The sequence below is a fragment of the Synchiropus splendidus genome, chromosome 3 (assembly GCF_027744825.2).
Source record: "Synchiropus splendidus isolate RoL2022-P1 chromosome 3, RoL_Sspl_1.0, whole genome shotgun sequence".
Classification (NCBI taxonomy): Eukaryota; Metazoa; Chordata; class Actinopteri; order Syngnathiformes; family Callionymidae; genus Synchiropus; species Synchiropus splendidus.
This window is the reverse complement of record NC_071336.1, coordinates 24,812,504-24,840,338: the sequence shown is the minus strand read 5'-3', so window position 1 is coordinate 24,840,338 and position 27,835 is coordinate 24,812,504. Positions and strand designations below refer to the sequence as shown.

Sequence of the window (27,835 nt, the reverse complement as noted above, 5' to 3'; positions counted from 1 at the left end):
ATGGATGGTCCTGACCCTCATTTCTCCGTATTCTGCTGGAGGTTATCTGCAGAACAGGACTGCCACAGAGGAGCAGCAATCACTTTGGGCCAAAACATCCTTCACACAGAGAATAATTAATCAGCCTCCAGCCAAGAGTAACAAGCATGACGCAAATGCAAAGAGACAGCGTTCAGAAATATACTGCGAAGCCTTGAACCTCGAGCTTTTTTATAAAATCCTACGTGTCTTATCGATTATATTAAATACATTAAACAGTGATCCAGCTTATGCTTTAGAGTCACAAGAAGAGAAATGAACGTGCCTGAGGCCGACATTTTGTTGTGGACAATCTACTCAACAAAGTTTCTGTCTTTTAGAAGTAAATAATCCGATGTACCGACCACCAGTCTTGAGTTGTTTGTGAGAGTGTATGTTGAGAGAACGCTCATCTTGCGTGCGGGAGCTTCTAACATTGATTTTGTAAAGCTTCCACTTTCATTCTGAACACACATTCACTTTTCCGAGGCGCACACTCTTAAGTGTGTTCCTGGGATGCTCGGATGGGAATTAGCTATTAATCTTGACAAATATTACCTTGCATTAATTTAGCTGTCATGGCTCCGTCTCCTCAGTCCACCTGTTGGCAATCAATCGAGGGTTTAAAAGCCTGTCAGTCCTTGCATGACCGCGACAAGCTATCTGCGGTTTGCTCAGTGCGCCTGGAATACCTCTTTTGATCTACCTTCCCATCTGCTGTCAGGCTTTTCTGAGTCTCATTTCCCTATACTCAATGTCTCATTCAACGTACTAACCTGTTGTCGGCACAGTGTCGGTCCTCACTGTTCTTCACATTCAGTTACAATATACGACTATAAGTAATGATATAGTAAGTATAAATAAGGCTGTTTCTTGGGAACATATCTTGAAAAGTTCTAAAGGTACTTCTATTAAACTTTTGATTGATTCAGGTAGTGTTCCTCATAGTCACCAAGTCCATCTGTGTTTTGGAGGAACTGACTCTCAACATGATATTGATACAAGAGTTGTGTTGAGATGATTGTGGGACAACACACCATTTCTCCAATAGCATATCGACGATCATCAAGTGGAAGTGTGAGTCCAATGATGGCCTCTGTGATACATCATATGATACGCATACCATAATTTCCAGACTGTAAACCGCCACCTTTTTCTCACATTCTGAACCCTGCGGTGTATACAAGGACTCAGCGAGGATATGGATTTTTAAAAGCAAAAGAGCGTCATGCTGCCAAAACGTGCTGTTTCCACCTACGTGTCCGCAGCTCTACAAACAGAGCACATCTCCTGGAGGACCGGAGACAAGTGGCAGCAGCTGAGACTGGCTGTGGTGTGGGACCTTCAGACACGCCGGCGCAAATGGCTCATTTTCAGGGCTTTAATGTAAATAAAAGATGTGAGGAGTCCATGATTCAAGTTCAGAACATTGTTTGTTTCAATGATCCTCATACATTTTTAAGCCGGGGGCACCACTGACCTTTCAGAGCACCCGCGACTTATAGACCAGTACGGCTTATTATGCTTCTCAAATGAAGTGGCTGCGGTGAGCTCTATATTCTGGAACTTATGGTACTTGTTTCAATGTTTTCCATCCCACATGCAAGGGATACTGCAATAATACCTTCTATTCCAGAGTGATGCATCCTGGAGCTACATCTCAAAGCAAGACTTCATGAGCGCCGCCACACTCACTAATCCACGGTGATAATAAATAATGATGAATAGCATATCAATGGGAGTTTAAACAAACAAAAAAATGTGTTGCTCGGGAACGTGCATCCAGCATCTGGAGTGGTTTAGCAGTTAGGATTCACCAACGCTTTCCCGGTCCCATTCTCGGGCAGGCATCAGAGCATTGTTTTAGCCTTAAAAGAATGGCACAATGACAAAAGAATTCTTGAATCAAGGAATGGTGAAAGTGGTTTATAAATTTCATTGTATGTTGTTTGATGGGAGTGGAATGGGAGAGGTCTGCGCTCTCTGAGTGCTTTTCAATGCTTAATTCTTGATCATTTTATTTCCATTTTAAGGGGCGTCAGCCCATCTACTAACACAGGTTTGTTTAGAGCTGAAAAAAACAAAACAAAACAATATAATTCAATTGACTTCAACCAAAATTATATCTTAAATTGTATCTGATACAGTTACTGTATGTAGAATTCATAAAAAAAGTGAATAGAGAATGTAATGTGAGAATATAAAGTAAAGAATATAAAGTGAGAATATAAAGTATTACAATATTCTGTAACTGGGAGGTTTAAATGTATATAGAATTGTAGTTTTACCATTGGGTGGATGAAAACAAACAAAATGCAGGTAACTGCCTACAGTACACTTTATGAAGAAGTCTATTTGTGTCTGTTTTATTAGGAACAACCATCAAAATCCAAGAGCACAGACACATTAAAAACACAGAGGGACCGGCCAAGTAATAAGAAGAACTTCTGATTGTGTATTCAAAGGAGCAAGTGCATTTTGTGAGTAATATTGTAATAAAACACTGGAATAGGCCAGGACGAGCCTTGTTTTATTTAAAAGACAGAAAAAAAGACATTTATTTTGGGCAGCTTATACCCAACCGGGTCGCTGGGGAACTGGTCTTCATCACGACTTTGTCAAGACGATGGGCCTCAGTTTATAACAGCAGCCACGTAGAAGCTATTCATATTGCTGTTTGCACATGTGGCTGTCTTCAAATCTCCCGTCCGGAAGAGGCGGCATTTGGGAAGGCGATTAAAGCCGTGTCACAATGTGTGTTGTCTGCTTTAAGGGGCGGGTCACGCTGAGATAATGAGGATGGCCATTTTGACACACATGTAATTTCCTTCTGTGTGAAAGCAGAGGTGTCATCAAAAGGTTCGTTCCTGCCGTGATCGTTGGACAGTATCGAAAGCCTGTTGGTTTAATGCATGTCATTTGCGGTGCCTCCTAAGAACTGTAAACATTCCCTGGGCGGATATTCTTAACATAACAGCTTGTTATCGAAGGAACAATTGTAGAGCGGAGGATGAGAGTCTGAGGCTAAGCGATGATGTTGGGGAAAACCACTCACATCCAATGATATTTCAATTATTGGAATAGGAATCCGACATCTTGCTGAGGTCAAGGCTGCGCTGTAGATGCTTTTATTTAAGTTTGAAGAGAAACAAGTGTGGAAATGGTGCCGGGAGACAGAGGTTGGTGGCCGTCATCTGACAATGTGACAAAGATAAGATAAGCTAATTAAAATGTACGTATTGGCAATGGAATATGCTTCAGCATTAAATCATTTTTCTCCGCGCTGCATTTCACTTCAAAGCCAACCTAAACAATTACACCACAGGTACACAGACCTGCTCTTGTCCCCCTGCTAATTTTAGAGAAGAACAAAGCCAAAGTTGTTGTTTTTCAGCTTTGCACTCTCCGTTGCTGAGCAAAGAAGAAAAAAAAAAAAAAAAACAAAGCGCGGTGATTTAGCATAATACGCCAAAAATGGAGTTGTACTTTCTCAATGAATAATTTATTCTTCTGAGCTGGGTAACTTTTTTTAAGCTTGGTACCAAATACTTATGGTGATGTCCTAGTTAAGCTGAAACTAAATTCAGTGGTGTGCCAGAACACTTGGCTTGGTCGAACGATGTTGTGGAATATCAATTTCAGGCCAGCGAGGGCTGTGCATGGTAGGAAAGTGAATCACTACCAAGGCCTTCAGCTGGGATCTCCAACTGGCCTCATGCCATTTGGTTTTCCTCTGCCTGACTGGCTGGCTTTCTTTCTGAATCTCTCCATGGCTTGCTGCTGACAGGGCAGGAGAGGTCCCTGGTGATATTAAACTAGCCATTGTTGACTGATATAACAGTCTGCCTGTTTTCCGAGGACTAGTCTGACGCATCGGTTTGCTCATTGTTGAACACTGAAGCATCCAGCAGTAGCAGACTGCAACTTTGATAGCATCTTTCCGCAGCTTTCTTTTCCCACAATGCAGTGTTTTTAAAATGAAATGCAGGCTCTGGATCAAATACCAACACGTAATAAGCCTTTTTATCTTTCAATTTATGTCATCATGCAGATCATTCAGTGTCAGTTGTGATAGGAAACCCTCCTATGTTTACGTCATTCCATCACTGGTCTTTTAGCCCTTCATCACCGCATGTTGTATACATGCATCCTATTCATCACATTTTTAATACTAAAATAAATAAATATTTTTTTTTTAAAAACAAACAAAAAATCCACAAATAACCTTCATTTTTTTCTTAATTCTTGAAAAAAATTCTTGGCTCCTCGATCTTCCCTGCTCAGCGACCGAAATGGTCGTCTCCTCTTCTCTCCCCTGGTACATTGCTACTATTACTGCTTTAGCAGCTATTTGCTTATTGAGAGAACTACATTGGTTTATGCATCACATTTACACATCATATCACCTTGCTCATTGGAGCCTGTTTTAGTGCTTCACCTGCTTCATAAAACCAGGTAGAGCAAGCGTCGTAAGCATTATTTAGCTGTCATTTTCATCTGTTTATGATCAGCCACGATGCTTCTGCATCTGTAATGACAGATAAATCAAGCTTTGTAAGCCTTTATTTGCCGCACTGAAAAAGTAGTTTTCTCTTTCGCAGTAAACCGATGAACCAGTTGTTTGAAGCTGATAATTATCCAGTACAGTGGCCCGGAAAAGCAAAACGTATTGCGCTTTAACCGACCAGCCTTTGACCCGGCACAGTCGTTCTTCCTGTTTCACGGCATTGTTGTCTTCAAGTTCTATTTGCATTGTTTCAGTCTCCCTCTTTTGGCATTTCCCATCAGGGGTGGCAGCTGCAGGTTTCCTCATGTTTCCATCTCCGACGTTCTTTGCCCAGCACTGTCTCTCATCTCTGCATCCAGTGTCGATCCTCCTTCACTTTGCCTCTGCATGAGCTGTCGCTCTGATACACTTCTGATCTTCTCCCTCCTAGTCACTCTTAAATTCAGTATCTTCATCTCTGATACTTCTAAAGCTGCTTCTTGTGAGAGTGTAAGAAAATATTGCTGAACACAAATATCGTGAATCCCAATGGAACAGAATCAGAAATCAGAATCCAAAAAATAGTTCTAATCCCAAAGGAAATTATGTTCGTAACATGCTTTGTACTAAAAATATCACAATAAATTAATAAGAAATAATATGAAGTGGAAAAAACAATGCTATGGTCGGTATATGCCGGTATAGATATTTTTGGCTTGCAATACCGATCTTTAATTTGGAAATGCTTGGTTTTTGGAGTTGTAACAAGGCGTCCAGTCATTTTTCGACAGCAAACACTCGACATGATGACCTCCACCGTCAGCTCTTTATAAAACACAACTAGATCTGGAAAGCATCTCAAGCCTGGGTCAGCAAAACTGGCCACTGCAATGGTTGAATGTGAAATGAATAGACCTTCACCCGCAGCGCTTAAGTAGTAGCAGACAAAAGCAACTATTCATGTCTCTGTTGGACTCTGAAAAGTTACTGATAAACTGCAGTTCATAACAAACTATTTTCGCTGTGCTCATATTGTACGTTCTCTATGTCATGTGATTCCATTGCTTAAAATAACTCTTGAAAGAACTATAATAATAAATTCTGACAGTAATGTATTGTGATATACATCGCATCATCAATCCTCTATAGCAGGGGTCCAAAACTTCCGGGACATTTGCAGACTGCCTTTTGGAATCAAACGATTTGTGTCACCAAATCGCTGATGTTGTTGAAATTAATATTATGACCAGATCCGAGTTATATGAAAGGATAAAAGAATCGACCTTTCAGTCTTGCAGTGCATGATGGGACGCCTCAAGACCATGCCTGATGTTTGACTGATGACTTGGTCAGTTCTATAGCTCTTCAGTTTCTTTGAAATTATCAACAATTATTATTTTAATGCAAATAAATAACAACATCAGATGAGGCAAAAATGATCAATAGCAAGAGGGAAAACCACAGGACCCCTCACACTGCCAGCTGTTGGCCCAGCCTCACTGAGACTACACCCCTGTTCTATCTGGGTATGTATTGTGTCTGGAGATACCTGCCTATACACATCCCTAGAGTCTTGTATTTTTGTCAGAGCTAATGTCTTTAACCACCACAGATCACCACCTGTTCCACCCTGCCTGCACTCACTTCACTACATCCCTCGAAACCCTTTTCTGAATGTTCAATCCCAAATATTTGGACGACTTACAGCCCCTGAGCATTTAAACAAATCAACTCGATGCACCATCGTGGAAAGGGATATGTAAGTTATTTCAGCAATGTCTGCTTCTGGTAGAAGACAATGTTCAGATGTGTCTCTTCGACCATAGAGTGGAGGCGGGTAAAAGAACTGGTGGTTCTCTGCAACAAGGTCAGTGATTCCGCTCTTGTATTTTAGTTCTTTCGGAAGGGTGCTTATGCAACCAAGCCAAATATAGTCGTCTCTCATGCAGGATTCCTGGTGGCCCCCGGGGGGATTTCGGGTAAGGGACATGTTCTGTTCATTTGGTATTGTGCATTCATCACCTGTCACCTCAAAGCTTTAAGAAAACAACACTGACAAAAGTGATGAGCGGTCTGATTTAACAGCAGCTGACAGACTGATGTGGAGTAGTTGTGCGCCGACCACTCATCTGCTGCTCATACCGCCTCGCCGGCCCCTGCTCTCATCTGTCCCATCTAAAACTTGCTTCATTGTTTACAGATGCAACGTTGCAGAAAAGGGAGAATTCATGTTCACCCTCTGGTTGGTTGTCATTTTAACCCATTTACCAGTTGTTGCTCATCTGCCTCAAACCACAGCAGACCCGTGACAGAATTCAGTGGCTTCAGTGCCAACGCCTGGCTGCCCCTCACAGAAGGTGGCTGAGCCGGAGAGAGAAGCATTTATCAGTGTCACACATACAGACTTGAGGACTCACTGCCACAAAGTAGTCACACTGTTTACTCTCCACTATCACAGCAGGCGGGTCTGAGTGCTCGTACATTTGGCCAAGTGAGTAGGAGAGTAACTCTTAAGTAAATAAATAAATACATTTACTTGTACTTCATGTTAATTGTAACCATCATTCAAAAATAAACATGGAATAAATGGAAATATAAAGCTGTATATTGTATGCTATATATATATATATATATATATATATATATATATATATATATATATATATATATATATATATATATATATATATATATGTTTTTTTGAACAAACTGACTTCTAAACCGTTACATTAACCTACTGTACAGGTCACACATCTGCCTATCCAAGTTTTAGCACAGGGTAGAAATAATACAAAATGTATTATTACACATGTGTGAGCCTTTGTAACAAATGGTAACAGACGCACCAAGTGCTCAATGGCAACGATGGCGACGCATAATCGTCCGCTACAGTCCTCGATTATGGCTTGAAACGATTCATATTTGTTGCTCGTGATTCAGTGAACTATGGTGACTCATCAGGAAGTCAGACTGAAGGACATGCTCATCTCATTGCTTGTTGCAGTACACACACAGAAATTCTTTCAACCATAGAAAGCAGCCAAGGATGACTTGAGTCGACAAGTTTCCGTCAACATGATGAAACACCGGAGCAACTTCTGGAGGGAAGAATATAAATACATATGTACACGGAAGTCTCGACTGGGAACTGCAGCGGCTAAATGTTAATCTTTAATTTGTAGAGCAAGTCAGATTAATTATTAATTAATTATTAATATTAATTATAAATTATTAATATATCGTTCCCAAATGTGTTTTAATAACAGATACTTTGGGATTTCAGTGGAGATCTATTGATTTGCCTGGAAAGTATAAGGAATGCTGAGGCTGTTGTTGTTGTTTCACACAAAACTAGGTACTTATATAAGCATACCTTTTGACTGAATTGTAATTATACAACTTGCTTTGTATGAGTTTTTTTTTGTATCATTTGACGTGTTCGGATCTGAAAAGATAAAACGCTGACAGGAATATTTCTCACTTCACTTACTGATTCATGATTTTTCAGCTACAGTTTTGTTCGGTCAAAATATGATGGCATGCGCGACACCAACCCATAAATCATGCCATCCATCTCAAATGTCTCTTGAGCAAACAATAGCTCGTAGTATTTACCATCTCTGTGTCAGCTCCATTTTTAAGAATGTTTACGTTTCTAGGAAAGTGGAGGTATAAAGCAGCCGTGAAACCCAGTCCCTTCACCCCACGGACACAAAAACACAAGAAGCAAGCGTTGTGAGTCTTCCTATCAAATGCATTCAACTCAGCCTGGCCTGCTACACATATCAGCTGATAAACTAGTTAAAAAAAAATCAATGCTAATCTAATTATCATGTGAATCTATAACCCTGACGGCCACCAACCCCTTTGATTTATTAGTCCTGCTCTGCTGCTCTGGTCAGAGTTATCCATCCACTGTTAAACACATCATTAGCTGGAGCTGTTCTTATACACGCACCAAGGTGGCAGCGTATAAACATGCCCACATATTTAGCCTGGGAGAACTCCAATCCTTGTATCGTCACATAGGAACCAAAATACAAGCTCAGTCATTGACCCATAATACCATGAAAAGTTTTCGACTACGCCAACAGTGTTTATTCAAACTGCACACATACCATTAACTTCGCAATTCAAAATAAGATTTATCACCTAACTGGTTACCATACTGCGCATTCGTATTTACCGGCATGATTTGTGTGTTTGTTGCCTGCTTCTTTTTATAGTTGCATTGTTTTATTTACCCCGATTTATTTTAAGGCCTGGAGAATAACGTCAAATCAAATCTAAGGTAATTGATGCGGGTAATTAGACAATGGGGATGCTGTTTGGAAAGGGGTAAAAATACAATATATCTGGGACGTTATTCATCACGGTGCCAGCTTGTGCAGGTGGCAGCAGCACTAAAATGTCTGTAGCTAGAGGAGCCGCCCTCGCACCCTGCCAGATTATTTCAGCAGGTGCATTTCTATATCAATATCATTGGTGAAACGGCCATGAGGTAAAAAGCCGTGCTTTTCTTATAACACATGGATCGCCCGTGAAGAGCGGCAGGAATCGGTCGAAAGTGTTATCATCTCCGCAAATTCAATGTTTCCTGAAGGAACATTTTGCGCTTGCTGGAGGCAAGCAATTGACCTTGAGTTGAACCCCAAGTACAGGAAATCAAAACAGTCCAGCTCAACAAATGAAATCTGCTTCAGCAGCTCACTTTAAAAATGATTGTTTCATTGACGGAATCAGAAACAGAACATCAGGCACACATCTTTGTTCTCTGGTTCTTCCTCACCTTCCAAACAATAAATCCAGGCAAGACATTTTAGAGCCGTCTGGAGCTGCACTCACTAAATCATTGATCGTCCACTGCTTTACATGGACAGATCACAACCACAGCGGAGTGGTCGGCGCAGGGAAGTGAAAGAGCCAACGCTTAAAACCTGTTTTGCCAAATGTATGTGCATGAACAAAGCAAGCTGTAAAAATAGAATCGTCTATTTTGTCATGAATGTCTGGCTCTCCGTCAGCGGCGTCTAACTCAATCACAGCAGGAGCCAAGATTTCTGGACCAGTCGCGGGCCAAATAACACAACAAAATGGTACATTTTGATAGCAAAGGTTTGAGAACAGAATCAGAAAATAATATGCCTTTTAATTATTGGTGGATAAGCTGCGCACGATTAGCTTCATGATACAGAAATTGTCCTCCATCAGGATTAGGACAGCTCAAACGTTTATCATTAAATTCCCCTTCACCTGCATGAACTAGTTATTCCACATTGATGTTTGACGTTCACCCACGAGCCTGATATAGTTTTTCATGCACTATGAATTAGTTTTTTCACGTCACTTGAAATCATGTCTTGTTCTTGCGGGCTGAATAACCTGATTCGGCAGCCAAGATTTGGCCCCCAGGGTTTGAGTTTGCCACACTGGCCACCATATAATGCAGGATGATGTCCACGCCAGCCATTCAAGCAAATGGGGAGGAAGGGTCCAATTCTCTGGGGACTTTGTTGATCCTTTATCAGCCACACGTTATCGTGTCTGTGTGTATTTGTTAATGTTGCTTGGAGCTCTTTTTCATAAGTCAGCCCACAATATCATCATATACTCGACCAATTTTTAGCATCACACCATAATGTACTGCAACAATTCGCACATTCATTACAATTGGACAGGTTGTGAGATAGTATTTTTTTAATTTATTTATTTGATTTCTTAAGTATTTATTGGATGGGCACCCCTGAGTAACACCTCTGAATTACTGTACAGTTCAACAACAGGTGGTGACACACAAGGTTCTACTAGTGGTCATAATTGTACAGCCGCACAAGTGACCTTGCTTTCTTTTTTCAAATTAAATTTATTCAATAGTATTATAGTTGTTTTAGTTTTTTGTAATGGGGTGTTAGCACCCATAAAAATTGGAAAGAAAAAAGAAAAAAAAATCTTCTTAACTAATATGGGTTTGGATTCAAGTGAGGTACAATAACATCAACATTAGTGAACATACTATGTATTATTAAAAAAAAAAAAACATGCCCATGAATGAAGTTAAGAATTGCAGAATGGGCTGTAAAAAAGTGGGACGACTCACTGAGCTCAGTGTGCACGTTTATAGCTACCGTTACAACCCAGCTCTCGTGTAATGGAGGACACTCTCTCACTCACCCAGGTCTAAAATGCTGAGCCTGTTGACACAGAGCCACCCAAAACTCATCGATCTATTTATTTATCCAGTATATCTTAAATCAAATCTGTCTGTCACTCCACTGACAGAAGGTAAATCCATAAAAGGTTTTGGTCGATTTGCTCTAGTTGTAAAATGCTACATGTTGTTCCATTAGTGAGTTATACTTGGTAACCATGCTGTGTGAGCCATTACCTGAGCCAGAGTTGTGTTTTGTGTTGGAGGATGCTTGGGAAGAGGATGTGGAGGAGACCCTCTGGTCCGAGCTCATGTTCTCCTGGCCCAGCGGTGAGCTGGACTTTCTCGGCTTCTTGTCTGTCAGGTGTAATGGGGAACTCTTCTTCTGAGGTGGCAGAGGCCGTCGAGGCCTGGCAGTGGCGTTGACCTTCAACCACGCCTGGGCTTTATACTCCACAATCTCTCCGTAGTTGGCTCGTGTCACCCTGCACTCGTATAAGCCTTCGTCACTCTTGCTGACTCTGGAGATCTGTAGCTTGTGTGAGATGTCATTGCCCTGGACTTTCACTGTCTGTAAGAGTAATGAAGAAAGACCAAAGTGTCATGACATGAGAGGGAGTGATGATGAATACACAGCATTCTGTGGCCCTGATTACCATATTAATGAAATGCCGCCGGTCGCCGCGTTCCTTTATTTAACAGTGCATTGTTTTCTTTTGTTTATTTATGCTGTTTGGAGGGAAAGTATTTCGACACTGTTATCTGTTTTACAATGCACCATGGCATTAAATGATGACTTGGAATGTAATGTGTGTTTTCATTTGACTGAATTACAAATCTCAATTTCACGTTTATAACAGTATTTAACGTCTTCCTGTCTATTGCCTGGCAACCCACTCCACCATTCACACATCACATTTAATCTCAATTAGTCGCACGAGAGGTGAGTTAACTCATCACTAAAGGCAGATACACATATTTGTATATGCTCTCCATGTATATTAAAATAAATAATAAAGCCGATAATGCTAGCAATGTTGCAATTGTAGCATTGTCAGAGTCTCTGAGGTTCTTCTAAAGCATGTTCTTCACAGTATCTATCAGGTAGCGTTGTTGCAGTGAACAAATGTTAGCAAGAGCAAAGAAATATTGGCCGCTCTTGTGCTGATAACATCTTCCTTTAAGCTACTTTTAAAACAGATACACAATGTGCGATTCATTTCCTATTATTGAATCTGAGTAGACTTAGATTCAGGGCTCATAATTAAGATTAAAATTTTAATCCATTGACAGCCTGAGTAATAACAATAATAATAAAGCGTTATTTATATAGCACTTTTTAGAACGCTGTTCATAAAGTGCTTTACAGGAAAAACAACGTAGAATCTTTGCACTAGCCCGATCACTGGCGGCTAGACTGTCAGTGAGCTAAAAGTAAGGGATGTTAGGAGAATAATAAGATAAATTCAAGCCTATGAAAGTGAGGTCTAAACAGAGATCTAAAGGTGGCGCTACATGTTGTGTTACGGATCTTCTCTGGCAGAATGTTCCAGAGTTTATATTACTGATTTTATTAGATCTCTTTTGGACATACTGTAGAATGGTTTGTTGCTAGTGTTGGATGAATAGCTTAGAATAAACACACACACACCAAAATAAATAAAACATAATAAATGCAATTGCAATATTGTCAAATGAAATCGCAATTCAAATTTTTCCCAAAACCCTGCTTGTCAGATGACCCACTTCAGTCTCTGCACTGCCTTCTTTATTATTCCAGAGTAGAAACTTGCCTTTAGCTGCAACGTACTGTATAATCTAGGCCTACTGAGACAAAAATATTCCCCTTATTCACACTTATTAATCCTCTTTACAGAACATTTGCTGATCAGAACGGCAAAAATGAACACATGGATATATGGAATAAATATGGCCTGCATTTATTTCAACTTACACTTATTTTTGTTCCTTCGTCGTCGTAGTTGAACTCTGATGTCAATTCCATCTGTAGAAAGAAAACAGTGTGGAGTTTAGAAATATGAACTCAGGCATGTTACTCATCATGTATGCGGTCATAACCGAAGACTGCAAAATGATCCACAAGTTGGCTGAAATTGGTTGGTAATGGGTCGATGAGGCATCATGAAACAGTATTGCAGTATTGAAACAGCATCCTAATTTTCAGAGGCCACTACTTGGCACATTTGGTGTCGACACAATTTAAGGTTTCATTGAATTTGTTGTTCAAATCCAAACACTGTCTGCAGTAGACAGTGCCATCTAGTGGCCTCAGAAAATCGGTAAACTGTTTCATGAAACCTCATCAACCCTTTAGAAGCCACTAGATGTAGAAGAGCGAAATTGGCGCAAAGCACACAGGCCACTGAAAAGTACCCCTCCTCTACCCCCCACTCCATTACGACCGGTCTCCAAAGTGAGATGAGGGACTCACAAAATGAGTTAAACCCCTTGTAAAGAATCTATTTCCATGTTGATGACCATTGTTAAAGCCCAAGTATAAATTGAAAAATCTGGGCTGGTAACTGCTAAAAAATACCGTTGTGACCCACAATGATGCATCCACAGGTATAAATCCCAGAGTGATTAACCCAACAACTGGTATATGCCCTACACATGTGCATAAAAACACAGATATATGGCGTTTCTAAGCTGAGGAATGAACAACAAAGAATTCAGCCTCACTTTCGGAAAGGAGATGAATGGGGTTTGTTATTTCAGTGGGTTTCTAAAGCCAGATTTTTTTCATCTCGGCAGCAAGTTATTAATACTCATAACACAAGACGAAAATAGACTGAAGCCTGTTCATTTATCCTCAGGTTTCACGGCGCAAATTGCCGGTATCCTGCTGGTGCCGATTATGATGATTAGTATTATGAAACAAAATCCAGGTTTTAGAGAGTGCTAAGCAAAGATATCAAGGCGTAGCTGGTTTCTTCGAATGGAAAGAGGGAAAAACAAGCTTCATGCAATAGTATTCATAATAATACTACTCTCTTTGAATACAGTTTCTATGTGTATTTCATACCAAATACATTTAATTGGCAGGAGTGAGATGTGATATAGATAGATAAAAAAAAAAAAAAAAATCTCAGTCTAATTCTTCGCCTGGCCATTGATTTTGTGTGTGTGTGAGATTCATTTCGCGGAATGTGCCAAGTGGAAGTCTGCCAAAGGAAAAACACATACATTAAAAGCTGAGAAGTGTTTTAGCAAGAAGAAAAAAGGGAGAGTTGAAGGACATCAGGACAGGCCATTGACTCCATGGCTGGGAGAGAGCAGGCTACTTATGCGGATTTGCCTCACATCGTGCCGCTTCAAGTGTTGCAATAAGAAGAAAGAGCCCTGCCATTTTCTCTCCAGTACACTCAATAGACAGGTGATGAATGAGCAGAATTAGGAGTCAGATCTTTTTCTGTCGGCATGTATGCATGACTGCGAAGTTGTGGCTTCGCAGATGGGGCTGACAAGCGTTATTGTATGGCGGAGACGCCCTTTATGGCAGGCCAGAATTAATTGCCCGCTGTCTTGGCTTCATTTTATTTGAAGTCATCCATTTCATTTTGGTCTTTTACAGACTTCACGTTAGATATATGGGTTCAGCTGTGAAGTCTATTCATGTCACCTGAGAACTATAAAGAGTGTATCAGTGGAGGACAATTGCTCCACTTGCCGCCACATTTATGGATAACAGTGACAAAGGAATTTGGAGCTGAGGAAACGGTTTAATTACATTGTACTTAATTAATCTCTTCATTATGGACATTCCCTCGGGGCTCCCGCTATCCCGCCACTTCCTGAGGTATATTTTCCGACCAAAGAAGGACACGTGAAAATCTGACGGCAGACCGCGATGGTGTACGAAGCATCTATTTCTACACAAACTTTCAGGATGGATGACACAGAAGCTTCATTTTTTTAAACTATTATTAATTTTATTTATTTATTTATGTATTTTTACGTTTATTTGTTTTTTTTTTTTTTTAAGAACTGCATGCATATGTGAATGCACAGAGAGCGGTTTATGAACATTTGTTGATGCACTTCAGAGAAAGTCAAATTGGCAGGTTACTCATAGGTTGGAAGGTTGGAAAGCGATCCAGAATTCAGAAGTTCAGTGAGCATCTTTGTAAACACGTTTAATTAGATGGTAATTAAAACCCTTGTGAGTGGCATGAATAAACAAATGCTGAAACACTGATGCAACTCATTCATAGGTTCCAGAAATGTCAGCGTCGCTAAAGCAAAATGTAGATGAATCTAAACATTCTTGAGGCATCGGGTCAATCTTTAGCGATGTTGATGCTGCCGACTGCTTTTCCAAGTGTCAAAAATGAATTATGGCTTTCAGCATGACAAATGCACAACAGCATCATTTTTCCTTGACATGAACGGACTTTGCTACGTCTTCAGTTTAGCTACAGTACCAGTCCGACCAAGAGACTAGAGCTTGGCTATAGAGGCTTCTTGAAACACTGTCTTCATTTTCAGCGCTCTGTAGATGGCGCTGTTGGTTTAAAAATGATGTGAGGTTTCATTGAAGTTGCAAAAATCCAAAGATTTTCAAGCAGAGAGTGGGTTGTGAAAATGAGGACACTGTTTCATGAAGCCTCATAAGCCCATCTACTAAATAGTAGAGAATGAAGAAACAGTGTCCTCATTTTTCAAGGTCACAAAAAGGCTCATTGTTCTATAATTGTTAGGTTCAGACAGCTATTTCAATTAAAAAGCTGAAGCCAAGAGCATCTACTGCTAGGCTTTGACAATCAAGACACTGTTTCATGAAGCCTCCTCAGGAATCAAACATATCCAGGGCAGAGATTGAGCCATCAGTCTCTCTGTCACAGGCCAACAACAACAACTTCCCCTGAGCTACGGTGGTCTTGTCATGTTTTGCCTTTGTTTTGGTTTTATTTTGTATGTCTTCTTTTCTCCCCTCTTCAGCATCCCAAGACTGACTGTGTAAGGGTACATGCCTTGACGTGACTCAGATCACCTGCTCAAAAACTTGGCTCTTCCAACTCTGTGGGCAAAGTTGACTATTCTTCTGTGCTGTTAACTTGGACTCCCTATTGTTCTAGCATTTGTCCAGGATCTACTTCATAGTGCCACATGCTTTCTGTGTCGCCACTTTACTTTTGCTGTTCAGCCCTGAGTGAGTGTTGTCCGCCATGTGTTTAATCCCTTACTGTTATTCCCATGTGTGTAGACCACGATGTATACTTGCTTCTACTGTTGTTTGTCTCCTCATGACCACACGTTAACCACCATGTGCATTTGTTTTTTTGTCCTGCATGTTTCTGATCATTACATGTTGACTGTTTTCATGTCACCGTTCTGTCCATATTTTGCCTTTGCCTTTGTTCTGCAAGTAGTGTTGACTTCAAGACTGTCATGCAGAGATGGAGTCAGTATTAGTGATGGGTGGATGAGGTTTTATGAAACAGTGTCCTCTTTTCCAGCGCTAAGTAGGTGGTGCTGTTGGTTTAAAAATGATGTGAGGTTTCACTGAAGTTGTTGTAAAATCCAAAGATATAAGAGCATAGCCTGCCATCTAGTGGGCGCTGAAAATGAAGACACTGTTTCATGAAGCCTCATCAGCCCATCAGTAGTCAGTGTCGACGAGCTCCTGAAAATGTTTTATCCTGTCATTTGTTCGATCGGAATCTAAATGAGCTCTTTTGAACAAGCCACGAATGAGTCGATGACATATAATGTGTCCATTGCGTTCCTGTCTTGTGTTTTCGAATGCTATGGGCTCATTCGCTTCTGTTTAGGCAACAAACAACATTTCATTCTCTCACACACTTAAAGTGTTAACATAGTGTTCTTCAGACGTTAGCGCTAAATAAACAAAAGAACGTTCGGGCCAGAGGAGCCGCGCAGTTCGACGTACAGGATCAAATCGGCAGCGACCAAACCCTTTTAATTCCACGCTTCAGCGGCTGAGGGATGGCATCAGCTAAATGTGCTTCATTATTCACATCCTCAGAATAAATAGACATCCTCCTGTTGCGTTAAAACATTTTCATAACAGACTTGATGATTTGGTTGGCTGTTACACTAAGTGCCATTTTATGAGTGTCAAGCCATTAGTCACCCGGCACTGTGCTAACGCAATTAAGGTAATTGTGACTTAATGAATGTCCAATATCAATGGCTGTAAAAAAAAAAAAAAAAAAAAGTGGGGGGAAAAAAGCCATTAATCTACTGCTCAAATATTACTCCTTGTTCCGAAAAGGAAAATGTCACATTGAAATAAAGGTTTCTGAGTTGCTTGTCTTGCTGTAAAAAGGATAAGGAAAAGAACGGATTATTATTAGTAGTAGTAGTAGTGGAAGTAGTAGCAGTACTATTTCTTCATGTGGTGCTGTTATTAGTCATGATGCAGTCATGAAGTTTTGTCTCGGTCATTTTTGTAGCCATGAACGCGCACTGTAATGACACGTTCATATCCCATATAAATGAAGGGATCTAATGTAAAAATCACTGCCTTTTTTCAGACTTTAATGTGGGTGTCATGTCATAAGTTTCAATAAATATGGTGAGTTCATTTTGTAAATGTTAAAAACAATGAGCATGTTTGTTAGAGTGAGACATCGTCTTAAATAAGGATGGTTCGAATACGTGTGTAGAGTAGGTGCTCCTGTTTGTACATAGATAATCGATGTTGTGTTTTCTTCGCTGCAATGAAAAAGTTCAGTAAAAAGCTGGATGATCAGACTGCATCCGTTTGAACCTGGGAAACTTTCGTCTTTGTGAGTATTTGGTGAAACAGTGTTTGTAAAGCTGCAGAGTGTGTGTTGAACACTGAATGTGTTCTATTTGTACATAGTTACGCTGTATAAGAAACTTCCATAAAACAAGAAAAGCATCCCTTGTGTACAAAGTTTCTTTCCAAGTTCGCTGGCTGTATAACTGCACAGTGTCACTTGTGCGGAGGACAGCACAGAGGGTTTGATGCTAAGTCCGGTGAAACAAGATGGGCTGACATATAACCTATTTATTCAACCCAATAAGCAGGACTTTTCACAACTTTGACACGCTGCTCTCTGTGTCACGCCTTTCTTCACCTCTGCTGTTGTTTTGTCAGCTAATGTGGATCTCTTTGTCTATCTGACATGGACAGCGTACCAAAGTGTTTATCGTGTTAGAGTGGAGTGAGCCACTTTCTTGGTGACCTCTTTCCTTCTCCATACCATGGGTCATCTCTAAAAGAACATGATTCATTTAAAAAATGTTCTCTCGCTCTACTCACAAGTCGCTACATAAATCAATATAGGCCTCCACAAGGGTGGCTTAGCAAGTGAGTCAAAGACCGAAGAGGTAGCAAACTCATGGTGAGGTTTACTGCACTGAGCTTGAGGTGAGAAAAGCTTGTGGTTGTGCGACCTCAAAAGACAAAGGCCTTTTTGAAACCGCGATGAGGGTGAACCTTTTCTTGAGCTTCTTTTCCATTTTCACCTCGTACGCTCCCATACTCACCTAAGACCTGCTCCCAGGACACGACAATGAATATTACATTACAATATTGATTTGGCGAGCACAGGATGTTCAGCACCGTCTCCTCCGCAGTAATTACCTCTGTCAAGCAGGTCATGTGATCATCTGCGGTTGTCTGTCTTGTTTCCGGATTTCAGTGACATTTTCAGGGCATGTTGATAATGGGACAAGTTGTCTTTGGGATCTTTTGATGGACTATGCTGTGCCACAAGCAACTTTTGTCTTCACCTCTTATTGTGTGTTTCAGAAAAGGAGGCGACACTCTCAACTCTTTATCTGTCTGAGACCCCACACATGAAGAATCAAAGTCTGGTGTTGAGCGTGCTGTGTCCTGTGTTGCGCGTTCTGACGCATCGAGGAGTGGGTCCTCCAAGCTAAAAATCTCAAGTGATCATACACCATCAAACAAGGGGGGAACAAGCCGGAAACACAACACAAAAGCCTCAAAAGCTAGATTGAAAAATCAATTCAATAAATGTGAAAAAGACCAACATTCTTCTTTGTTTTCTTCTTTTTGATTGGCTAAATTCCATTGCATGTCACTGTTCAAGTCAGGAGCGAGCAGCTCTCTTTACACGCTTAAAACATTTTGCACATAGATACTGAATATGTTTAACATTTACTGTTGTCGGCCCAAGCTAATTTTCCAGACAATTTCACTAAACACACCCAAGACTAAACGATTTTCTTACAGCATTATCTTACAGGAGTTAAGCTAATAAGTTGTTTCCCATCCTTGCTTGGGAAGGGGCAAAGTCTGGCAAAAATCTGGGCAAAAACATTATTGTTATGTGTATGGCCCCATTTAGTAGTGATAGGTTTCATGAAACAGTGGCTTTTCAAAGGCCGCTAGATGGCAGTGTCTGATAATGTTAAAATAGTTGGACTTGAACAACTAATCCAACAAAACCTCACATCATGAGCCAAGAGCGCCATCTAGTGGCCTCTGAAAATTTGGACAGTGTTTCATCAACAATGCAATACTGTTTCATGAAGCCTCATCTACCCATCTCTACCATTTAGTTCCAGAATATTGCTACCATCTCCCATCACGACTGATGATATAAAGTATTTTTCAAATGCAGAAAAAAAAGAAAAAGAAAAAAAAGTATTTATTGTATGGATAAAGCAATTTAATATTACTGCCAAATAATAGTGTCCCAATATTATGGGTGGAGCAACTTAGTGGAGGTCTGCACTCCGACAGCTTTTATGAAGTTTTTGTTGTTGGTGTAATAGTCAGTAAAATTCCTCATACAATTAATTATTTCTATGCAAAAGCATCTTTGACCTCAAGTTTGTATTCAAAGTGCCAGATAAAAATTTGAAAATTGAAAAAAATAATAACAATAAAAATCATAAAATTAAAAAAAAAGTTTGTTCTCAGCCTGCGTCCATCCATTTCCCATTCTCTGACATAATTGTGTATTTTTCAACTAAACTTTCAACCCTCTTCAGAGTTCAGTTTTTCAATGACATTGTCATTACTTTCTCATTGTCATTTCCATTCTACTGCATGAGTGGGTCCTTATCCAAAGCCTGGGCTGCTTGAAGTATCTCAATTCCAATCTCCTGTCTCTTTATTGCAAAAACCCCTCCACCATGACATGCTGCTATATTCTTCATGCAAATCTAAAATTGAGTTCTTGTAAAATGTGCTTTGCAATTATTGCACATAAAAAGGCTTCATTGAGTTTCTGAAACTAAATTATAGTCACATGATGAAAAATGTTGATCAGTTACGAAGAGAGAATGGGGACTCGACCGCCCAACGTGACTGTGATTGTATTAACAGCGCGCGCAAGTGTGAAGTCCCTGGGCGATTGACATGAACACCCCGATGAAGCTCCAGCTCAAAAGCACATTCCCAGACCAAATATTGAACTGAGGCTCCAGTTTATGCAGCGATCATCAACACAAACACAGATGAGGTGAAACTGGGGCCATGGACTCTATGTGACATGCTGTGCTCTGTAATCTGTGACGACGGAGGCAGCAGTTGCAGTCCTCCGCCACAAACGGCTTATCTCCGATTTCCATATTATGACAGTGGCTTAGGATGAATAGCAGGAAATAAATATCTAAACTCAAATTGAAGGGTCAATTACAAATGGATTGTTGTACAACGTCACCAAATCCCTAAAGATCATTTTGACCTGAGGAATTGACCATTTCACTCTTTTAAAAAGGCGCCGTGGCGACCAGTCATTGGCGCTAAAATAAGAAAATCTTTATCAGCAGCGTACTATCCCTTGCAACATGTTTCCTGTCCAACTCATATCAGAAAGATCTGACAGTTATGTTTCCCCGATCAGACAAAAAAAAAAAAAAGCCCTGCATCCAGGAATCAAAGAGCAAAGGGTTTCTCTGTTGAGCTGTCATTTTCTCTGATTCTCAGTAATGATACCAGGAAGACTCCATCTCAGGAGATGATAAAATATTTCTTATCGGCTGCAGCAGGAAAGCTACCACAATGTTCTTAAAAAAATTCGAAAAAACAACCCGAGAGTGTTCATGTTCCCACTCCACTCCTAATCATACCTCTCACGATTAATAAAACTCGAGCGTATATGCACTTCCTCTCGAGGAAGTTGAAAGCGAAGACACTTTCTTTAAGTTTCCTTTCATTCCTTTGCATCAGATGGTATTATTCCGAGGCACTGTTGCTTTAAAAAGTAATGTTTAATTTGCATGACAGCTGCCGTCATGGCATCTGTTTGAAGTTTGAAACATTATCCTTGAAGTTTATTTTTATCCTTCGCCTACATGATTTTGGAAGACGCTACATTTCAATTGCATTTTGACGTGCACCCACTAAATTGAATGGCAAGGGGAGAGTAAGTGTATAAGAGAGAAGTAATAAATTGTTTGAAAATTGTTTTCATTACACAGAAATTGTGTGGAAAAAGGTCATTTATCTTCAAGTCTTGGGGACCGAAGCAATTCAAGGACATCAATGGAGGAAATTATGTGGAGAAAAATTAGAGAGTTTTAAGATAAATTATTTGTGTGGTTGAAGAAATGAATCAGCTTCTCTGTCTGTTTCCCTCCACTAAACAAAATTAAAGGCCTGTTTATACTCAACGTTGTACACAGATCCTGATACGGACAGAGCCTTCTTTCAGGTCCGCCTTCATTTCGTCCGGATTTCTGCAGGTTTCCACAAAGCTTACGAATACGAATCAAACGGAGCAGTAACACTGGAAACCATGGGGGGCAGTGTTGCTGTTACTACCTGTAGCTCTAATGAGAGGCAAAGAAGACACAACAATGGCGGAAATTCTCCATCTTTCAGTCAGAATATTTATTTAACCGCTATCGTCTTTTGTGGGAGAGGTACATTATCAATACAGATGCCATGTTTCTTTTGTCATTGTCATAAACTTTTGACTCTGACTCTGCTCCCTCTGGTGGATATAATTTGTGAACAGCATTACTAACGCAAACATCGCTTGAAACGGACGGGTACAACTTTGTTCGCAAAGGGAACATAAATGTGCCTTCACTGTGGTTACACAAGCTCATCCAGTTTCTACTTGCTCAATAGCAGTTTGGCCGAATCGTCGCACTCTTCTTCAACTTTTAAAGGGGAGGTTGTCACAGCAAGTCAGCCTCCTTTACCACAACATATCATCTTCCCTCACCACTCCATTTCTCCTCATGTCCTCATTTACGACATCTATCGTCTTCATTGGTTCTTCCACTCGGATCTTCCATTTCTGTCTCTCCTCGCCGCACGCCCATCTGGGATCTGGAACTTTGTCAAAAGTGGACTTATGCATCCTCCTAACAAAGGAAGCTATGGGAGTGAGGATGTGTTGCCTCATGAGCAGTTCTTTCTAGCTGCTTCCAATGAAAACATTATCACGATATCTCATTACCTGACCATTATCTGAAATCTTAAACAATTCTTTTTAATCTGTTGGAGACCAAACATAAGTATAATAATAAAAACTCTAAATGACATGTACAAATCCGCTGCTCATGGAAGTTAAATCTGTGAATCCTGCCCGATCAACGGTGACCGCACAAAACATGATTTTTGGTCGTAAATATTGTGTTACATATGTGTTACATTTACGATTTCTGTCCCAGACGGCTCATTTTCCGAGCCGATTATCCAGATGAATAAACACTCTTACCTCAACCCAGACACAAGGATTCTCCTATAGGATAATCTTATAAGACTCGAGAAGATGAGGCATTTACCATCCTTGGTCGGGAAACAGCAAAATTGGGACGAAAACAGATTGAACAGATTACCACTACCCCTACTCTATCAGACGATCAGCCATACGAAAAGCATTCTCACTCCCATGGCGTCACAGAGTGACTTATCTTCAAGTGGACTTTTGAGTCCTATGCTTCAGCGCTGCATACTGCCGCATGAGGCTTTCTATAGAAGCATTTTACGCTCCACCCATCTTGGAGTGTTACTCAAGCAGGGACTTTTTTTTTTACTCTATTGAAACACTTCTGCCTCAACATGGAACATGGAGGGCTGACTTAAGACATAGGAGCTAATTGAAGATAGTCACCTCGGGTGTGTGAATGACCATGGGAGGTTTGTCCTATGAAGCTTCCTTTTCTCACTTATTATATTCCGTCACAGATCGCCCACCCTGCCTTCACTCTCTTCTTCATCTAATTCCTAATGTTTCTTTTTATCTTCACATCCTGAATCTCCACTCTTTCACCGGCACTCCACTCATTCAAAACTACCCCCAGAAATTTGAATCAAAAGCAAAATGGCCTTCTTTCTGGTTTGGGCTTTTATCATGTTATTTAGTTGGCGTACAGTCGAATTATTTGTTATTTGTTTTAGCAAAGCTCAATCTCATTTAGAACTTGGCAGTTGCACAGAATAATCGGAACAATACTATTTTCCAATGTCTTCCTGCCAACGATCTGATCATACATTCCACCGACAACCTGTCACCTTGGAAACGCTGTAACTTTGGCTGCAGAAACAGAAGCAGTCGTTTGTATACAGTGGAACAAATGAAGCACAGTGGTTCACTCCAGTAAGTGATCTAATTATAATGCTCAATGACTCTCGCTTGGAGTGATTTGGGTTCATGCTTAGTTGTTAAACCTAATTACCTTCCACCAATGACATGGGTTTTGTTCACAGGCAAACACAAATCCCCTTCACAGCCCATTGGATAATAACTGGAGTTATGTGAATTACATGTAAAGCCTTCAATTGTGCATGGTAAAACAAGAATTGTGTACAAACTCATTTTGGAAAGGCTACGATCTGACAGGCACTAAAAAAAGATACAACAATTAAAAGGATTGACAAGTAGATTTCGACCGATAATGTAGTGGAATGGGATGTGAGGGATCTGCCTCTCCCCTTCTCTGTTCATATTTGACCTCACAGTAACTGTCCCATTACTGCTGAAGCAGAGGATGAACAGTTCCGGTGTGTGACTATGAAGGTCACGATAATCCGAGCGTGGTCATCTTTTTAGCTGCCTAAACACAAATAGCTCCGCACAATAACCCCCAGAGGTACGGAGCGCAGAATCCACATCCCACAGCTTGTCTCCCAGGTCCTCAAAGGAGGCGGTGGGTGAAAATCTTGTCTCTTCAGGGACTGAGGGAAGCAAGCACTAGACAATGCATGTTGTTCTAGAATAGTGTATGTGCAACGTATCCCTTAAAACGTAATTGAATCATGCTGCTTGAACATAAGCAATTGAATGATCCCTTCAAGAAATAAAGTCGTAGTTCTGGTCTAACTGAGGCTTCCCATGTCATCTGAGAATATAATAATCTAATACTTAATTTAATTCAACTGGACGTGACACGGACGATTGCAGACACCAGAAGGGAGGCAGTGTTGTTTCTTTTGAGTTGAGTTTGGGTAGGAGTGGAAGTGACTCTGTCACAGCAGCCAGTGATACATCCACTATTGAAAATGCAGAATACAGCAATCATTCATGAGACATTTTTGGAAGAAATAGCACAGACTTTTTCACTTGAATTGACATTTTCTTACCTAAAAATAAATAGCAAAGTATATCAAATTAGAAAAATAAAATTTGATGAAGGTGCTATCTAAGCACTGATGGGCTGATGAGGCTTCATGAAACAGTATCCTAATTTTCGGTGCCCTTTGGGTTAAAAATTATATGAGGTTTCATTGAAGTTGTTGTTAAAATCCTAAGATTTTAGACCAAAGAGTGCTATCTGGTGGTAAATGAGGACACTGTTTCATGAAGCCTCATAAGCCCATCACTACCAATGTGGGTTCTGGTACCAGATTGGCTTAATCTCTGAGAGAAACGTTCTACTACTGTTGGTATATATGCCTCATTTTACAAAGGAGCAAACAACAGCGTACCCCTGATATGCGTTTAACAACTGCACTGGAAACTAAAAAAGATTTTTTGAATTAGTCGGAAACATCAAAACAGTGGAGAAATGGTTTGTATCAATTTGATTTCATTGCAACAACGGTCACAGATAATCTTCTTTTGTAAGAGGGTTTGGTACATAAGCCCATGATAATTGAGTGGTTATTACGTTTTAAAACTAGAACTAGTAGCTAGTACTAGTATCAAACTTGAACTTCACTTCCATCATTTACTTTATTGCGTTTAAGTGGCTAATACCTTGTGTTGCATACAACTGGTTTGTATTTTAGCTTATTTCTACTTTCTGTCATTGAGGCCTAATGCTATGAGAGAAGGGTGAAAGCATATCAATTTTGTGTGTTGACACTTGGCTGTGCATTGAGTACGGCAACCTGTTTTCAATGCCACTTCAGTCACCGTTCATTGAAGAGATTTCGGAGACAGTTGAGGATGTGATTGGAGATGTAATCTCCCTGCCACTTATTGAGCATCACATCCCTTCCAAGGAAGAGACGTCCTAATAGAGAGAAACAATGTGGCCGGTGGGTTCAAGAGTCTGTGACATATGCAGGTATATGTACACATAGCCTCTGAGTCCGAGTGGCGATAGCTGCAGTGTCTGTCAATAAATGCCTTTCTCTCAGTCAGAAGAATGCGTTTGTGCGGCAGATGGCACATTTCCACTCTTGTTCTTCCACTGTCATGGAAATTGTAGAGATATGTGTGTCGAGAAAAAGTTCTGCTGAGCATCCAAATTAATTCCTACATCAAGCACATCGGAACTGGTGCCAACATTTTCACATCAGTTGTTTAAATAGTGCTGGTATCAGCAAAGCCAAAAACAAACCAGCAAGCATGAGACACATCAACAATAATCTGTTTCCCATCCAACAACACAAGACGCCTTGTCAATATGGGGAAACAAATCTTCTGCAATTGAAGCTATTGGACAGGCAGCCAAGATTCCAAGCTACAACACAGACATACAGATAAATGTTTTATTTGTCAGCAGTGGTGGGAGTTGCTTTACAAAATGGAGATAATCCTGACAACTGTGCCATTATTAGGAACCACAGGGGAGCTGCATCATCTTGGCTTGATGATTTCAGACGCCTGTCACTAAAATATGACTGTTTTGTTCCATATACGAAAACACTGCACGCCATCAGCTTGTCATTTCCACCCACGTGTGCAATTTAATCTCTATTTTTACGAAATAAGGGCAGACAGAATATGGAGTAAAACAAACAATGCAGATCGGAGATGTACAGTATATTAAAATGGCATTTTTGTTTCACAGCTTGAGACAAACCCTTAGAGATAGGGTGAGGAGTTCGGTCATCCGGGAGGAGCTCGGGGTGGAGCCGCTGCTCCTCCACATCAAGAGGAACCAGTTGAGGTGGCTCGGGCATCTGATCCGGATACCCCCTGGACGCCTCCCTGGGGAGGTGTTCCGGGTATGTCCTACCGGGAAGAGACCCCGGGGAAGACCCAGGACTCGCTGGAGAGATTATCTCTCCGGTCTGGCCTGGGAACGCCTCGGGATCCCCCGAGAAGAGCTGGAGGAGGTTTGTGCAGACCGGGAAGTTTGGGCTTCCCTGGTGCCTGCTGCCTCCGCGACCCGACCCCGGATAAGCGGCAGAAGAAGGTGAAGGTGAAGGTGAAGCTTGAGACATGATGGGCTTCTCACATACACTGTTCATCTCAGCTGTCCTGGGTTGTTTTTTTTTTTAAGTCAAGCTCGACAAGCAAGTAATAAATGATAACACGTTGTGTTATAGTTGAGTAGTTACTTAGTAGTTAGTTCTAGTTATAGTGACTATAATCGCCAGGCCCTCTCCTGACACGTTACCTACCACTTTCATCATTCATTGTCTTGGTGAAGTCCCCTAGCTTTCCAGTGTTTTCTCTTGAGCCTGGGTGTGTCATTTTTATCACCATTGATTTTCCCATTGTGTTTTGACAATGAGTTTTATATAATTGACTTTATATAATGGACATTGAACCCCTTCAAGTGGCAAAGACTAGATTGCAGAACATATTTTTGTTCTGTTCTTTCGTCCTTTTTCGTCCAATTTTAAACCAAGGGCACCATCTAGTAAGACACTGTTTCATCGACCCCGCAAAACTGTTTCGTGATCCCTGATCTAGCCATTGACATTCTATCGTAGTAATAGAGAGGCACAAACAGACCTCAAGTGCTTCTGAAGCACCACCCTGTGACAAAGTGTGCTTTTTGCTTGAGCACTTTTTTTTTCTTTCGTGCATTCTTAAAAAAAAAAAAAAATCTGATCAATTCAGTACACGTAATAATAATAGTAACATTAATTGCAGCATATAACCTTGACTGATATGTTCTGTTGACCCATGTTTCCGAACTCTGTTGTCTCCTAGGTGACCCAGTAATGGATAACATATATAATGGATATAACAACTGCTATACTACTGTATTCAGTAACAGTTCAGAGTGAAGCATAATTTTTTTTACAGTGCCCACTGGGAAGACTGTTAAACATGGCCAACCATGGTATTAAAGTGGTTCGAGTTACTTCCAAACCCATACAAAGGCTGGTTCTCCCCCCAATGTAGGGCACAATTAATGAAATGACAAGCTCGGAGAAGGGTATGATGAACAAGCATGAAAATTTAATGGGAACCTTGAGAAGCGGTAATTGATTTGGCAGTTAATTTTTTGTACTGGCTGCTAATCCATTTCCACGGGGACAAAAAGGTGAGGCGGCATGGCAGAGAATGGGCGGACTCAGGCGCTCGCACCTTCAGAGGAATACAGATTGAAATAAGAGACTGTGAGTGAAATGTCAGTTGTAGTCAATGGCCACGCGAAGGTGTGGGCTCGCGCCTCACATTTGGAAAGCAGGCTCAGAGGTGACATTTCGGGAGTGAGGTGACATGTTTTTCTGTAACACCGCTCATCAATTTGTAGAACAGAGTGATAACCTTTCATGAAAACACAGAACACCACGAACCCTGGTAATTATCTATTTCCCATTTATATCTTTACCATTTCAACCCAACAATATGTCGCCACACCAATTCAACGTGGTGGATAATGCAGTATAATAGAAGCTTATAAATGGGCACCTTCATCTTTCCTTCACTTCTCAGTCTACCTGACAACAAAGGCACTAAAAAGAAATTATTTTCCGTTGAAAAGAACATGGCACTCTGCATCGAATGCACGCTTGCCGTCATTAAAATGCACTTCTTATTAACATATGCTGCGACAGACTCCCGTTTGGCACGTGAGCACATTCGTGAGAATAACTCCTCACGGAT

At 40.7% G+C, this 27,835-nt stretch overlaps 1 protein-coding gene across 1 annotated transcript in view; it reads right to left on the bottom strand.

Moving 5' to 3' along the window:
* Window positions 1-27,835, bottom strand: part of vstm2a (V-set and transmembrane domain containing 2A) — a 73,823-nt gene that overhangs the window by 5,823 nt on the left and 40,165 nt on the right. The window contains exons 3-4 of the mRNA XM_053859492.1: window positions 12,607-12,657; window positions 10,890-11,223 (exon numbers count right to left, since the gene is read on the bottom strand). Coding sequence (XP_053715467.1) covers window positions 10,890-11,223; window positions 12,607-12,657 — 385 coding nt within the window. The remainder of the gene's footprint in view (window positions 1-10,889; window positions 11,224-12,606; window positions 12,658-27,835) is intronic.